The following is a 12,770-nucleotide window of genomic DNA, read 5'->3' on the forward strand; positions in this document are numbered from 1 at the left end:
GGACAAGCTTACTGGATAGTAATGGACAAAATAAATTTTAAATTTAAATAATAAGACCAAAATTAACGTTATGTAATTTGGCAATACTTAGAATAAAAGTTTGGTTCATAAGCTATCAAAATACGAAACTTTATCTTATTCGGCCAAAATGTTTGAAGGTGGCATAACTTTATGTTTAGTTGCTACGACTCGTTTCTCAGAAATCCGTTTTTACTAAGGAAATCCTTAAGGAAGTGAGGACACAATTTTGTTTATAAGAATTTTTGTATAAATCTTAGCAAAATTTGATATTATTTTTATTTATAGTAGTTAAGTGTACGAAATATTACATGATTTTGTATCAAGATAGGTTATGTTGTTTTAATAAAATTCTTCAGTGTCCATAACTGGATTTAATTCTATGCATATATCCATTTATGGACATATGTCGAAAATAAACTTTTTTTAAAGATATTAATTACATGCGCTTTTCTGTATTTTCTTTTCTCTCTGATTAATAATATACCTATGACGACCATTTCAAACATAGGGTTCCATTATTGTAGGTACAACAATTGTCCATGACTGGATTTGCTTTGGTTCCAATAATGGACATTGATATTTTTTGTTAAAATTACACTCCGCGGCTAATTAGTAATGCAATATTGCAATCAATTCCCTTAATAATGGGGATAAAGTAACAAAAGCCGCTGAAGGATGTGAAGCGCCAAGAATAATTTTGCACAATAAACTATCAGTTAAAAGTCCTCAGGTCTGCTCAATGGGGGCAACAACATAATATCTAGATCTAAACATGAAGAATAATATGTAGCGACACCTCGCTCTGAATCCCGCAAGCAAAATGTTTTCGCTACAGAGCATATATGCAACTTTCTAACATCATTCATAGGGGTCTTAAAGGCCGGCCAGTCGAGTAGACTGGTCAAGAATCCTCCCATTTTCGATGGAGGAATTCCACCTTCCTTCCTCCACAAATATATTTTAGAACAATGGGTCATTATGTGCTGTGCGACTCGTTCTCGGCTTCATTCTCTATCTCTGCGTAGAGAAGCGTCATACTTATGCGTGTTATAACGCATCTATCATAGAGAGTTCTCTGATGAACTGTTTGGATTGCTGTCTGCTGCTAAATTCCACCACCATACAGCACACGCGCTTAAATTTCATCCACACCATCTTGACAACAGTTTATAAGAAGCTCTTTGCCTCGTGCTACAATTAGGAATCAATTTATCCATATCGATGGACCGATCAGATTAAGGCTGCTGGCAGATTCAGATAGGCGATTCACTTCACGAGTGTAGCAGAATGCCAGGAAACAGAGAGATATGGCGGAACATCGTGAAGCGGGTAACATCTACCCCCCAAACCTCATGTTGACCACGTTCGCTCTGTCTAGAGTAATACGACGAAGAAGGAGAGGTCCCAAAATGGTGGCATTATGTGTGGCAGTACTTTTTTTAGTTATATTACTCAGCCCTGACGAAAATAACCACTATTGTTTTTTCTTAACGGTCACAACTCGTATTTAACGATGCATTTATCCAATTTTTGCCTAGAAAATGGAAATTAAAATATTCTAAGTATGCAAAATAATTAATAAATATAATTTTTTATAAATACATCCCAGATTCATTGTATTCCAATCATCATTTTCAAGATTCTATTGATACATATAAGTCTTCTCCAAGTGTAAATTACTGGAAAAACAGGTTTAGGTACAGTCCATAAATGGGTGTTTATAACTGGATGTTGTCCAAAACTGGGTGTCCATCATTAGAATTTAACTGTCCAACACTGGTGCAAAAAAGTGTTTTTTTAATTTATAAATAACTTCATTATGTATGCATTGTAATATTTTTTCTAACATTGGTTACGTTAAACTAACATTGAACTAAAGGTATAACTAAACAATATCCAATAAAGTTAAAAAACCTATGAGAAAATTGCAAAAAAACTTCTTTTTTTTCCTTAATCTGTACAAGACTGGTGCCGTTACGTTACGCATAAAATGACCGAATAGCCAGATCAATCGATATAAATTTTAATTTTTATCTTCTAGGTATGTGGGATCCCTCAGAATATCCTGTTGACGATTTGGTCAGAACTGGTTTAGTGTTAGCAGAGATTGGTCTCCGGCAGCCGAAGATGCAGGTCCTTGGCGGCACCGTGATCGTTGATCTGGTTGGGCTCAGCTTACGACAGGTGTCAGCACTAACGCCGACCCTTGCGTACCAAATTGTGTCTATTATGGGGGTAAATATACAATTTTCTCTTGGAAGGGTAGAACTGCATATCTATACTAATATTATAAAGCTGAAGAGTTTGTTTGTTTGATTGAAAAATTCTTTCGGTGTTAGATAACCCATTTATATATCAGATATATATCATCACCCTAAGACCAACAGGAGCGGAGGAATGCCGGTGAAACCGCGGGCCACAGCTAGTACTACTATAAATACCTTTACCTATAGGTATTTTTAGTAGTATATACAGTTATTGACCTGTTTGTTTTGCTGGTTAACTAGTAGGTGGTATAATAATAATAAACAAAGAAAATAAACTTTCAAGTTTCATTTGCATGTATCACTCATCGATAAATCTACCAAAAATCGACACATCGGATCCTTAAGAAACCAGTCCGATAGATAAATATGATTTGAATGGTTAATCTTGTTAATTTTATTAATTTATAATATCAATGTTAAAGTTTAATAATAAACATCACTTGCCATTACAAGACACGCCCAATGAAACAGCGTATTTATTAGGTAAAACATATTTGGCTAAAGCTTTAATTTTAGTCAATCTTTTTCAGGGCGCAGCGCCAACCCGAATGAACTCCTGCCACATTATCAACTACAACTGGCTCCTCAACACCTTCTTCTACATATTCAAGAAGTTCATACCCCAGCATGCCTGGGACAGGATTCATTTCCATGGCAGTGACTTGAAGTCCCTACAAAAACACATAGACCCTGAATGCCTCCCTACGCAATACGGTGGAACCTGTAGGAACTATGTAAATTGTACAAAATGGCTGAAAAAGATTAAGAAATACAGAGATGAGCAGTTCGATAGAGATATGAAGCAACTAGGATATATTATTAAGGAATAGTAATACATCATAAATAATAATGGTATTTGGTCGAGTCATTCTTTGTGATGTATTTAGTTTTGTCCTTTGTACATTAAGAGCTAGCGCGCAAGTCGAGCAAATTTTGTCTCCGCAACTATTTTGTCTCTTCCATCAACTCTATGGGTAGTTGCGTCGCTGTTGCTCTTGCTCGCTAGATTTTATAAGCAGATGCAAGAAATAAATTATTGGTGCAACTAGCCATTTTAATATTTAATAAGGATCTACGATCTAGTCTTCTTAATATTACAATAGGGAGATATTAGGATCACAGGCTTTTGCCTGAAGGGTACATAGGTAAATAGGAAAAAATATGGAATATTTTTTTTAAATAATGATTAACACTGCTTATAGATTGATAAAATTCTTATTAAATACAGTATATACAGTAAATCCAGTGAACGTCCTGAAAAGATTTAAGATTTAATATTGAATTTAAGTTCGTTCGCTCGTTCTTAAGCTTAAAAAAAAGCTTATGATGAATTTAAGTACTGATTTGTTGATATTAATTAGGCACATATTTTGAACCTTTTTGAAAAGTAATATTTGTTAAGACGTCGCAAAAGTCAGCTTTGAAAGTAAGTGTCGCCGCACACGAGCCACTCGCGATATCCACGAGAAGTAATGTATGAAAAGTACAGGACAAATGCCGGTGGCGGCTTTTTGTGGCCGGTGGCCCGTGTGCGGGAGCCCTAACATTTGGACTGAAAACAATATATTGTATTTATTTTAAAAATTAATTGCTCAACTTTTAGATTAATAGTTAATAAATTCAAATGTGGTTGTGTTTATATAGTTATATGTGTCTATTTATAAATATGTTAGGTGTTTTTATATCAGTGTCGATTGCTATTTATGTCGATTTTTGAAATTATATTTATTTATTGGAACGAAACCTACCTTCATGAATAAAAGTTTTAAATAAATGTGACAATTTTAAAACAAGTAAAAATATAAGTTCGTATGTGTAGGAAAACAAACTATATTTCCAATTTATAGAATTACCTGCATTCAATTTGATACGATCAAATAATGTTTATTAAAATAATAAACTCTATCGGCCTTACTAATAAAAAGTTAAACAATGGATAAATTTCCACCATTTTCAACCATAGCTATGTCCTGCTCTTGCTCACATGAAATGTCAATCATAAAAACAAGACAGGTTATTGCAATTAATCCATTGCAAAGCGAATGGGTAACATTTTATAAGTATAAGTATATTAAGAAGAGCTGGAACGTCAACACATTTACACATTGCACATGTTAGGCCGGGAGATACTGACACAAAATTTCGGGTCATTTGTAACAGGATGGCGGTCTAGAGGGGTCTTACTTATCCGACGAGTGTGACTTACGCCCACGCGACTAGTCCGCCAGTACCAGCGTTCTGACCATCATTTTTCTTTTTGTCATTGCGTAATAAGACCTCTGTAGAACCGCCATTCTGTTACAAATGACCCGAAATTTTGTGTCAGTATCTCCCGGCCTATGTATGTGTCATATTTTGCAATTGTTTATAAATACAGGGTGATGTAATTGGTGTAGTACGAATATCTAAGAATTATATACTATTTTACAGTATTTAATAAAATCATTTAATTTTTTGTTCATTTTCATTAGAAATGTCAATTTTTCTCACCAAGGTGGAAATTTGGATGATAAGGATCTTGTTAGAAAAATATAAATTTTGACTAAAATCGGCATTTTTTTTTCAAAAATCAAATTACTAATTAGTAATCAGAGTTATCACCATTTACATTAATTTACAAACGATATCGGTTGTTCTTACTTAAAATTGAATACCAATGTCTTATTGCGGTATGTGTTCTTTGGAAGTGTTCGTAAAGTTGTTGATCCGTAATTAAATTTTGCGGAAAATCTTTTAGAGCGCTTAGTTGTGACATATCCTAAGCATATTCAATACAATTAAAAGACGAGCGAATATGCAAGCCAGTCTAAAACTTGAATATTTTCTAAAATGAAACTAGAGCCGCATTTATTTTTGAACATACTGTAAGTGAAATTGCATAAGTGTGAGTACTGTGAACATGCCAGCTTTGCTTAATTGACCGATAAGACCGTATATTTTAAAATGAAACAATTGACCAAAGACAAATTGAATGTATCTACATATTTATTTAATTTTATAGTGTTGATCTAGTTTCTTGATACTGGGGTAATCTAGTCTAAGTGTTAATAATATCGAAACAAAATATTAATGGACAATGTATGAATGTGATATTTTGAATATTTTTATAATAAAAAAGTTTGTAATAATTTTTAAGTGTTTTATTTCTTAAATACCTATTGAGAATCATAGGTACCTAGCTTGTGTCTCAGCAGTTGGAACGTATAATTATGGTCTGATGATGACTTAGTATCAACCTTTATTGCTTATAAATTACATATTGTATAAAAACTCTATCAAGAAAAAATAAAGAATAATTTATTCACAATTTTAAAAGAAAGCAATATTTATTTTATAACTGTGATACCTATTGTCAAAGAAGATAACATTTCAATATTCATTTTTATAATACCTATATAGAAACATTACTAAAATTATAACGTTACAGAAACACTAAGTTCCCATAAATTATGAATATATTCTTTAATGAATTTATGATCAAAGTGCGCCCTCAAGAAACTGGCTTCAAAATAAATAAAATTATATCTTATGTTCGCTCATTGCCTGCAGGCAAACCATTAGCATTACAGGAGCTTCGTAATTGTATTATATTATAATGTAAACATTATGGGCCCTCTTCACAAAAGGCATCGTTGGGCGAGTAGAGGCAACCACAACAGTGTAGAGGGCCTAAATGTCTATGATCGGCCTTCATTGTAGACATTTATTCATAATCACCGTAATGGCGGCCAACATCGACAATCATTTGTTGGGCCAACGCTGTCCATTATGACGAGGGCCCATAATATTAACTCTAGAGGTTAGAAATTTATATGTGAGTAAAATAACATCTTTTGTATTACGGTCTGTTGAAGCACAGTTGACAGATATATACTATACTACGTTTGAAGTCTAGGTTTAAGACTAGTTTTGTTCGTCCCCTAGCTCGGGGATAATATGACGAACATGCACGAACAATAGAATTTAATGCGACGTTTCTGTTATAATAATATGTACTTAAGTAGTTGTTTCTATTAAATGTTTTTTGCTGACACGTGCAAATAATAATTGACGAGGAAAATATTCCAGGTTGTTTTTTCTAAAACGCCTTTATATTAAAGTAAAGGTTGAGGGTTATGCCGTGGTATAAATAGGCACATAAACATTGCAAAATTCAGCCATTTTGTTTTACCGACTTTATGTTTTAACGTTTTCACTTATGTTGTAAATAATATTTTGATAAAATAAACCAACCGAGAGAATTTGTGAAAACTGAAATTAATTTACATTGTAGACGCTTTACTGTATACTGGATATGGATAAATATTTATGATATTAAGTGCTAAATTAAAGGCTAAAAGTCGACATCTTTTTAGACTACTTCTTCTTTTACCGTGATGCAAGATTATGTGAAATTTAGAGCATAAACTCGATAATAATTTACACTTTATGCATTTTAAACTTAAAGCTCTGAAATATTGACCTTAGCCTATAAAAAGAGCATTTTTTAAAAGTCTCGTGCCGAACCGTTTCTTTTGAATATATTATCAGCGCATGTGTTCCCAGAATCCCGTAGCTACAGGTCGCTACGCCTCAATTTGCCGCGGTCTACGCCGTAGCGCGGTCGCAAGCTTGAGCGCTCTATCGGCTACGAATATTGAAAGTTAGAAAAGTTCAACTTTCTGTGTGTGAGACATTCACGGTGAGTACTATTTTGATAATATTTTAACAGGAACAATCATTTTGTACCAGGTTTATTCGTTCAGCAAAACGGGTGGATATAATTCCAAATATAATAGCGGTAGAGTTTGCTTTGACACAGCTACAATAGAATGCATTTAATGCGTGTCGGATACTTTTTAATTAAAAAGTTAACTACGCCGTTATATCAAAATGTTGTTATGCTCGTAATATGCAGTGGGTCCTTTATCAAAAAAATGGAAATGTTTCGAAGCAGTTTAGATCTTTTCCTATGAAGATATTAAATTCATAAAGTTTATTGATGCAAGTTATAAGATTATATTCTGTGTTGATAGAAATAGCATTTCATCTCTCCGTTGCTAAATATAATAATAATGAAAGAAGAAAATATCAACACGCTCGGGTCAATTGAACTTTTTTTAAACGATTGTTACATCGATTGCGTTGTATGAAACTAAAATTAAATGAAATGAGTGGAATCACTGTAAAAATTGTATAAGCCATATAAGCCAAATCCTACTAGCTGATCTTAAAAAAACATTTCACACAAACTGTACAATTTAAAATTCTAACTTCAGAAAACAAGTCAGACGTCAGTGTTGTTTAACTTCACGACACGTGGAAAACAGCACTTAACTTTAAATCCTAAAAGGTAAAATTCCTAATCAAAATGTCCATGTAACTATTTAGTAATCTGTGATGTAACAGTTGGTTGTCCTTCACTACATAGTATAAAACAAAGTCGCTTTTTCTGTCCCTATGTCCCTTTGTATGCTTAAATCTTTAAAACTACGCAACGGATTTTGATGCGTTTTTTTTAATAGATAGAGTGATTCAAGTGGAAGGTTTTAGTATATAACTAGCTTTCCGCCCGCGGCTTCGCCCGCGTTTTCAAAGAAAAACCCGCATAGTTCCCGTTCCCGAGGGATTTCCGGGATAAAACCTATCCTATCTCTCAAGTTGGATCGAACTGCACACGGTGTGCGAATTTTATTATAATCGGTTAAGAGGTTTAGGAGTCCATTGAGGACAAACATTGTGACACGAGATTTATATATATTAAGATTTATTAGGTTATAGACAAAGCGGGCGAAGCCGCGGTAGGTAAGCTAGTAAAATAGAACCGAGATACAAAGAATTACGTCTACGGTGGGTACATAAATCTCTTTGTTATGAACAATGAAATATGCCGCTGTTATATCAGAGATACTCAGAACCATCCGTGCGTAAAGATACAATATCTGTTGTATTTCTAAGTGTATCCAACTGTGGGTAAAAGCCAATAAAGTATGGACTAGAGTGATTGTTTTGATTCAATGTTTTAACATTATGTACCCTTTCAATAATCAAATGACTCGGGATTATATCTGTATAGCTAACAAATGAGGTTATAAAAGCATCTATTTTTTATTTTATTTTTTTATTTTCTTATGAAATATTAATTAGTTTAGTGTACATTGGATAATGGACAGCCATATTATACTCTTTGTTAAAAATTTTATTTACACTTACGCAAAAATAAACTTAAAATACTTTACTTTCTTTCCCCAGAGCTTAATTAAATTTTTCATTTAAAAATATTTTCAAATCACAATTTGGAATTTTAATATGTCACAAAATCAATCTATAAGGGCATAAATAATTCTAGACCAAGCATTTGATGTTTTTTCGGGAACAACTATATAAATAACTTCTCAATAACTTCCCTTAGGGCCTAAACAGTGGAGAGGATCTCAAGGATTCTCCTATAGCTTTAAAGTGGTGCTAAAGCAATTTAGAAGAAGGCTTCACTTTTTTTGTTATCACGTACGTAGTATTATGTACGTGATATTTTACTTTATTTGTATTTTTAATGCCCACTAGTCGAAATTAGATCTTTCCACTCAAACAGCTCTTATCTTCGTTATATTAATTGCATTGGGACTTATAATATTCGACAAATCTGAATACCGAGATGGTGATAGATTTATGTATTGGACAACGTGGATCTAAAGATTTCTGTATTTGATGTGAGATTTCGTTTATCCATTTGATCGGATATACACAAAACATGAAAAACGTGAATTTTCTAATATGTATCGCTTTTTATTGATATTTTTGTAAGACAGTACTTAATAACGAATATGGTTACGTCCCGGATATTTTTAATATTCTTCGATATTATTTCGTGCACTATATTTCCATTATATTATATTGTCATTAATTGTGCACCAATTTCATTTTTTTATACAGTAATTTAAGGTAGAGTCATACAGTTGATTTGATTTCTCGTAGGCACAATTTATAATGACGTATAAAAAAAGCTTTTGTGTAACTGAATAGAAATATAATTAAATATTTTCTTAAACAAGGACTTCCAATTACCAAAAATTGAATATTTTTCAAGGAAAACAGGCAAATCCTCGCTGTTTGAACACAATTCGTTCTGTTTAAACAAGAGATTGGATTCGCGCCATTCGCTGCTAGCTATAGAATATAGATGGAATAATAAACTTATTTTCAATTCAATGTTTGGTTTTTCAGCGTTTATTTGATATTCAAATGTTTCTTTGTAAAAAATATACTATTGTATTGATACCAACCGGACCAATTTGGAAGTGATGCTAGGCACAATTACTGTAAAAAACAGTAAATTATTGTCTGTCAGCAGTAAATTTTTCTGTTTGTAATATAAGTAGTTATGTTTCGAACTTGAAGTAATATATAGATGTCTCATGGATATTTAGATTCCATGGAAAAGGATATAACTAAGTTTTGTCAACAAAACATGACAGGGGTGAAATACGGGATCGACATTATGGAGAACGGCAGCTGTCGTGACTCGTGAGACATAACCGCCGACGAGATAAGTAAGGAAAGCTAATATTTAGTCTTATTTTTAACCGACTTCAAAAAGAGAAGGTTTTGACTGGGTGAATCGATTTTGATAATATTTTTTTTTATAGGCCTGCCACGTGGTCTCATTTAAATTTGTTTTTTTTATTGGTTTTTGGATGAAAAGTAAATTAAGTTTACGAAATAGAGGACATGATTTGCATTTATATCGACGAATGGAAACTTCTACTGAACTTATGTAGATTTCAATTATCAAGTAAAAATCTACATTGTAAAACTTGAAGAATAAAGTACACTTAAGTCTTTATTCTTGCTTTAGTAGGTACTCCGACACCTCGTATAGAGCATATTTACGACATTTTTATGGCATATATCCTTTTATTTGCTCCGTACTCGGGTTGATAACACTTTTATTAAATCTTTAAGCTGAGAAGTTCTCAAAGAGGGCTATCTTAAAATACCTCTTTTATTTTTTATACTTAAATGTAGCAATTTTCTGTCTAACGGATTAAAGCTAATATATCTTATATATCACTACATAGTATAAAACAAAGTCGCTTTCTCGGTCCCTATGTCCCTTTGTATGCTTAAATCTTTAAAACTACGCAACGGATTTTGATGCGTTTTTTTTTAAGATAGAGTGTTTCAAGAGGAAGGTTTTAGTATATAATTTATTAGGTTTTAGACAAAGCGGGCGAAGCCGCGGGCGGTAAGCTAATAAACCATAATTCAATAGATATTTAAGAGTATCACATATATATAACATCTAAGAATGTTTATTAGCTAATATTTTATAATAACGTTTTATAAGTATTCAAACATTCTTAGTGATTTTAGCGAAAAATTAAATCTACATTATATATTATATTATGTAATAGTATGATTATATTCCTACCCATCTAAAAACAAAAGTTGATAGATAATTAGTAACATAGTTCTGTTACAAAATAAGTTAAAACAGCAAGGGAATATGATTTAAATTTTCTGCGTACCTACTACTTGTAACACGTGTATGGGCTCAGTACCTACAAAAGCTGAGCTTATTGTATAAGTAGATAATGAAACGCTGGAACAATCTGTTTGATTCTATGAAATGCCTCTGAATTCTGAAATCCTGGTATCAGAATTAAATATTCCATTCAAATAGGAGCAAATATAAAGCGAAAAAGTTGTTTTTATTTTTCTCCTTCTGTTCGGTTTTCGTAAAATCTCTTGTACTTACGTAGGTACTATAAATTTTGTTAGGTTATGTCCTGAGAGTATTTTATACTTATATACTTTTCCAGATTCAAAACCATTTACATTTTGGAATCTAAAATCAATTGCTTATTTCATAAAATGCTTTTAATACCTCGAAACACTTACCTGCGTTTGCGTATTCATATTTTGACTATAAAATTAAATGAGTAAACTACTGTAAAATCTTGTAAAAGAAAATTGTCATCGAAAACCGCTTAACTGGTAGACGAAACCATCGAATTAAGCGTATTATATATGTATTCTGTATGTGTGGTGTCAGACATAAGATCTATTGGCATTTATTAAAAAAGTACGTAATATGAACACTCTACATTTTATCAACTTTCTATGTGATACGATCGCGTTTGAGATCGCTCCACTAAGTTATAAATATAGCTACTGAACGCTGATGAAGCAGTTTTTATTCATCAATCAACTACTTCGATCAACCGCTTCGTTTGCAATTTCCTAAAAATATTTTAGTCGTTAAATTCTATTATATGGCTGCATTTATATAATTTCTCTTCTTAAATACTTAAATGAAATAGATAAAAAATAATGCTTATTTAAAAGATAGATAATGTACTTTTTTCGTATGCTATTTACAGAATATTACTTTATGAGCAATTTAAAAAAATTGTATTCATTTAGTTTACAATTCAACGCCAACAATAAGGTACATTTCAGAAAAATATTCCACGTATTGTTATGAAATGGCCTTTACTTATCTAGATTAGGAAACTTAGAGTATAATAGCTATTCAAACTTAATGTACTGTAAATGGATGTATCAGAGTATAGTTAACTTTGTAAGATGGCATAAGGTAACTAGGGTAACTAAATATATAGAAAATTTTTGAATCTATATATTAATTATTAATGTAGAGCAAATTTTCCAATGAAGTCTATATAACTTCGCTGAATTTTTATCACCGAATACTTAATACTTAATAGCTAACGCTACTTTTGTGACAGTTGTCATTTGATCTCATAGATAATATAACTCTATATTGGAACCAAATTGGAACTTACAAAGCTGACTTGCCCTCCGTCAAAACGTCCTCTCGTGGTTTTGAAAGTAAACACGGGTAGCATAAATGTCAAAGGAGGCCAAGGCTCAACCCTAGCCGATAACCCGACCCGAGGGTAAATACGTTAATGTACCATCTATTGTACTCTGCTCTCCTGGTACGTAGAACTGTGAAACGTGATCCCTTTGTCCCCTTTGTTTGCACTACATACCATGAAAGCACATTTAAATAAAAAAATAAGCTACTTGGTATTCGTTTCGAAACACATGTTTTCCACGAAACTTTGTTAGTCATTCATGAATAAATTTCCGATGAAGCATTTCAGATCAATATCAAAATTGTAGCGTATTTGCGCATTGGTTTGTGCAATAAGCCTAACTGCAAATTGAATTGTCTTCAATTGACACTCTCAGTAGTATGTACAATAATAATGTTCTGTTATTATTGTGTGCTTATAATTAGTGCTTAGGGCTGCCCAAGCATTAACTAATACTAAATAGTAAAAAACATATTCTAACCAACGGTTATAAACTCAAAAACTCAAACTCAAACTCAAACACACATAAAAAACACACATAAAAAACTATATGAATTATTTTCCAGATTGCATAACAGTAAATTTGATTAAAATAAAATGTTTCCTGTAAAATTAAGTATTTTATTATTATTCTGATTTCAGTAAATAGGTAAGTGAATTT

At 32.2% G+C, this 12,770-nt stretch overlaps 2 protein-coding genes across 2 annotated transcripts in view; both read left to right on the top strand.

The window, feature by feature from the left end:
* Positions 1-3,333, top strand: part of LOC123698325 (clavesin-2-like) — a 19,746-nt gene extending 16,413 nt beyond the window's left edge. The window contains exons 5-6 of the mRNA XM_045644907.1: positions 2,063-2,256; positions 2,819-3,333. Coding sequence (XP_045500863.1) covers positions 2,063-2,256; positions 2,819-3,118 — 494 coding nt within the window. The 3' untranslated portion in view covers positions 3,119-3,333. The remainder of the gene's footprint in view (positions 1-2,062; positions 2,257-2,818) is intronic.
* Positions 3,334-6,878: 3,545 nt separating this feature from the next.
* The window catches only part of LOC123698656 (ankyrin repeat domain-containing protein 65-like), a 42,847-nt gene continuing 36,955 nt past the window's right edge, over positions 6,879-12,770 (top strand). Inside the window, exon 1 of the mRNA XM_045645394.1 lies at positions 6,879-6,969. The gene's annotated coding sequence lies outside the window, so the exon portion shown is untranslated. The remainder of the gene's footprint in view (positions 6,970-12,770) is intronic.

The sequence above is a fragment of the Colias croceus genome, chromosome 16 (assembly GCF_905220415.1).
Source record: "Colias croceus chromosome 16, ilColCroc2.1".
In the NCBI taxonomy this organism is placed as follows: Eukaryota; Metazoa; Arthropoda; class Insecta; order Lepidoptera; family Pieridae; genus Colias; species Colias croceus.